A 1,795-nucleotide genomic window follows, 5' to 3' on the forward strand; every position below is an offset into this window, starting at 1 on the left:
TCCTAAGGTCGAATTTCATTCTCCACTGAGTTAGAACAGATCCCCCTGTGATTTTATGAATGATCGATTTGATAACGAGACCAGTTCAACATAGGTCCGAAGTTGAGCAGTAGAATTGTGAACTTAGGCTGAGTGGCTGACTGAAAACATAGCTATTTTGGCGTGACAACCAACGTTTGGCTGTGTACCCAGCCTAGGTTCTGCATTCTTCATTGAATCGAATGGAAGGCACGGGGTCCATAACATCTGTATCCTTTAGTTGCATATACATGTGAAGGGAGGAAAAAATGCCGAAAGCAGTTCTGTGACAGTCAGTTTTGGTGGTGGAGTAGGGGCGTCATTTTGCAGCATTTGGTCTAAAGCGTCACTTCAAAGGTGTCCGATTTCCGACTTTTATTATTCTGGAGACTTATTGATGCGGAAGATGCGAACCAAAGTCTGTAACGATCTTGGAGATTCAAAATTTTGCTTATCTAGGAGTAGGTTGGTAGACAGTTACTAACCCTTGTCAAGAGGGTTACGAGAAATTACGCCATTTACACCTGTTAAGTCGGAATAATCCAGGTGTGTCCAGTGTGCGCTTGTGTAATAGTAGAAATGCTTCCCCCGCAGGCCTGGAGTACAAACTCCTGGATGCTCTAGTACGAGCACACCTCGAGCCTAATGATTTCCCCTTTTGTGTGCTCGCCAGAACAACTGCTCCAGGACAGGAGGAGGGCCATTAAAACGAAATTGACGTGGAGTGTGAACATGAAATATCAGAGCTTACTGAATGCTCATGCATACCTCTTATGTGTTATGGATAAATGTTCAACATAAGGAGGAGCTCATGTTCCTAGGGCTATCAGAGAACGTGAATTACTTTTCCATGGAAGATAACTGGTCGCATTCGTCACAAGGGAATCGAATATCCATCTAATGCATAACTGGATCTGTTTGGCTTTTTTCGCACATTAGATGACCAGAAATACAAAGAAACTTACCCATAGCGTTCCTCGGAAATGTTCTGTGCGCCACCATTCAAGCAGGATGGTAAATTTTTCGGAGGACTACCCATCACACCAAGGACCAGTGGTAAATGGAGCCAAGCATGAATGACTGCCACAAGAACCGGAACAGTTGGCATCGAAGCCTAACTGTAAGTATCTAGGATAGAAAAGCCAATCGAACGATGATCACCATCTGGAATACTGATGTGATTTCGCAAAATAACAAGGCATGTACTACCCGCATTCTGGTGTCCTGATGGCTAAACCCGGAACTAAACAAAACAGCAAGGTCGAGGTGATGTCACTGTGCACTGTCGAGCAATTGGATCAGTCAGAAGCGACGGGTGAGAAGGTGACTCATCGTTGTGTGTTCATGTACACAAGTGCATGCAAGCGTGGAGCGATTCTGTTCGGAATGAGTGTGTGGGGGGAGGTGACCACTTTCAATAAAGTTGGCGACACGGTACTCTCTGACCGATGCGGGTCGCAAACATTGCCTGACAAATTTGGAAGAATACCGGTCAGCGATGATGAATATTACATGTGACAGGTGGCGTGCGATGAGGTGGACAAGAGAGACGACAGCACCTCCTTCGTCAACGTTTAAGGACAGGAAACAATCAGGTGGTACACGAAAGAACATTGCAGCCAAATGAGCATAGGTCCCAGGACTTGGTACGGTAAGATAAGTGATGAATTTCCCCGGGATTTGGTGCTATGGTTTTTCATTGTCTATTCTGACTGACTAACCGACACTTTGCGATGTTAGCCGACATACAGTTATGCCTAATTTAGTCAGCCGTCCG

The 1,795-nt window shown here is 45.3% G+C and overlaps 1 protein-coding gene across 1 annotated transcript; it reads left to right on the forward strand.

Annotated features, from left to right (window-relative positions):
* Window positions 1-1,218: 1,218 nt before the first annotated feature.
* On the forward strand, window positions 1,219-1,536 carry T265_12208 (hypothetical protein; the record flags this gene model as incomplete). The annotated part of the gene is made up of 1 exon (XM_009179354.1): window positions 1,219-1,536. One exon carries the CDS (start codon window positions 1,219-1,221, stop codon window positions 1,534-1,536), a length of 318 nt encoding a protein of 105 aa, XP_009177618.1.
* Between the last annotated feature and the right edge of the window lie 259 nt (window positions 1,537-1,795).

This window comes from Opisthorchis viverrini (genome assembly GCF_000715545.1).
Source record: "Opisthorchis viverrini unplaced genomic scaffold opera_v5_2029, whole genome shotgun sequence".
In the NCBI taxonomy this organism is placed as follows: domain Eukaryota; kingdom Metazoa; phylum Platyhelminthes; class Trematoda; order Opisthorchiida; family Opisthorchiidae; genus Opisthorchis; species Opisthorchis viverrini.